This window comes from Papaver somniferum, chromosome 1 (assembly GCF_003573695.1).
Source record: "Papaver somniferum cultivar HN1 chromosome 1, ASM357369v1, whole genome shotgun sequence".
NCBI lineage: Eukaryota > Viridiplantae > Streptophyta > Magnoliopsida > Ranunculales > Papaveraceae > Papaver > Papaver somniferum.
The window spans coordinates 15,102,095-15,104,032 of record NC_039358.1 but is presented as its reverse complement, the minus strand read 5'-3'; the positions used below and the strand labels follow the sequence as shown (position 1 = coordinate 15,104,032).

The following is a 1,938-nucleotide window of genomic DNA, read 5'->3' as shown; positions in this document are numbered from 1 at the left end:
TCCGATTACATGGAAACTCAGAGTATCTGTTTCAACTGCCGTAAAACATCGGTTACCCTAACTAGCAATGTGGTCCCGTGCTTACGGTTAGTAAAATTGCAGGTAATGTTGAAGTCCTACCAAGTTTTTGGAAACCCCTAAATGTTTGATTTTACGTTTTCCGGTTTTCCAGCTAGTAGTGACAAGCAACACCTAAATTGATCCACAGCTGTCCGATCGTAACAAAACTAAACAAAACAAAAAGTGAAAACTACAAGGAGACCCATTCTCCCTGATGTTTCTACTGTGAAACCCACGCTCCCAAAACTACAGGCGCGCACCCAAATTCTGGAAGAAAATTATTCTCAAACCCAAAATATATAAAAATCATGTTTTCCTGAGATTTCCAATTCAATAAAACTACTTCTCCTCCTTCTAAAACCCTAAAAACATTGAGATTTCCGAGAAACCCTCGGCGAAAATGGCGACTTTGAGTAGAATGATGAATAAAGCCGCATCTTCAGTAATCCCTCTAGCAACCAGAACTCCTTGTAGAAACTACACCTCTGCCATCTTCACTACCCCATTGAAGACCAGCACCGCCATTAAAACTGTCACCGGCAATAGTAATCTATTTAGAACAACTTCAATTCCAACTCATCGTCAGTTCTCTGCTCTAGCTAAGAAGAAACCATATTTCGATGACACTCTTCTCAGAGTTATTGATTCTGAAATCGTTGATGCTGAGGAGGAAGCTGGAGATTTTGAGGGTTTTTTTTTTCTAAATTTGGAAAGTTTGTTTTATGAATTTCTGTAATGGGTTTGTGTTAATTTTGCAATTAGTTACTTTAATTGTGATTTCATAGTAAGAGATTAATTTGGTTTCCCTTGTCTTCATCAATTGAACAAGATTACTGTCTGTATGTGTGTTCTCAATAGGTTGGTGAGGCACCAAGTGAGTTTCCATTCAAGATTGTGGATAATGATGGAGCTGAAACTATTACACTGACTAGGAACTATCAAGGTGAGGAGATCAAAGTCACAGTGTTCAAGCATGATCTCTCTGGTGATTATGAAGAGGGTGATGAGGAAGACCAAGACGACCAGGAAGCAAATCAAGGTGGTGAGGAGGTGGAAGAAGAAGCTGGTTCTCAGCCTGTTGATATGGTTGTAACTGTTACGGAAAAAACCGGTCCAACTTTGGAATTCGATGTTATGGTTGAGGCAGATGAAATTACAATCAACAATTTGGCTGTCAAGAATCCAAATGTTTCGGATGAGGATATTGCTTATGAAGGACCTGAGTTCTCGTAAGTTGAATTCATTTTGAGTTTTGGTTATTATATTTCTTGGTATTGGTTTTTGGAGTTATCTATTGATGTTGGTCTTTTGTTGCGTTTTGTTTTGAAGGAGTTTGGATGCGGAACTGCAGGAAGCTTTCCACACATATTTGGAAGTCAGAGGGATTAAACCAAGCATTTCCAATTTCTTACATGACTACATGGTTAAGAAAGAGCATAAGGAATACACTGCGTGGTTGAAGAACTTGAAGAATTTCATTGCCAACTGATTAAAGATTTTTCGTGGGTTGTAGTAATAAAGGTTCGAACTCTAAGACTTGTGAAGGTAAAGGATTTTTTTAGACTTATAAAAATATATATACAAAATATTAACAATTTTGGGCGAGAGGTAACCAAGACACTAGATTCCACTACTACGCAAGATTGAATGATAAATATTTCAAAACTCTATTCAATTCTTAAGTCCTCTTTTATCTTTAATTCACTATCAATCATACAAATTCTCAAACATTATTTGTAAACCTTAAGCATAGATTATCAAGAGATTAAACCAAGCATAACCTATCAAACTGAATAACAAATAATTAAGACAATCATTCAAACAATTTAAAACTCTGCAAAAGCAGCGATTAGGTGAATTATATAATTAAATGAAATA

General features: G+C 36.4%; 1 protein-coding gene across 1 annotated transcript; it reads left to right on the top strand.

The window, feature by feature from the left end:
• Positions 1-460: 460 nt before the first annotated feature.
• LOC113352571 lies at positions 461-1,259 on the top strand. Its single transcript, XM_026596400.1, has 4 exons — positions 461-749; positions 823-833; positions 919-1,126; positions 1,240-1,259. The coding sequence occupies exons 1-4, from the start codon at positions 461-463 to the stop codon at positions 1,257-1,259; spliced, it is 528 nt and encodes a 175-aa protein (XP_026452185.1).
• The last annotated feature ends 679 nt before the right edge of the window (positions 1,260-1,938 follow it).

Coding starts and splice junctions, on each gene's coding strand:
- LOC113352571 (XM_026596400.1), top strand. CDS start 461: ATGGCGACTTTGAGTAGAATGATGAATAAAGCCGCATCTTCAGTAATC. Junction 1,127..1,239: donor GGAGGTGGAAGAAGAAGCTG/GTTCTCAGCCTG, acceptor TTGGCTGTCAAG/AATCCAAATGTTTCGGATGA.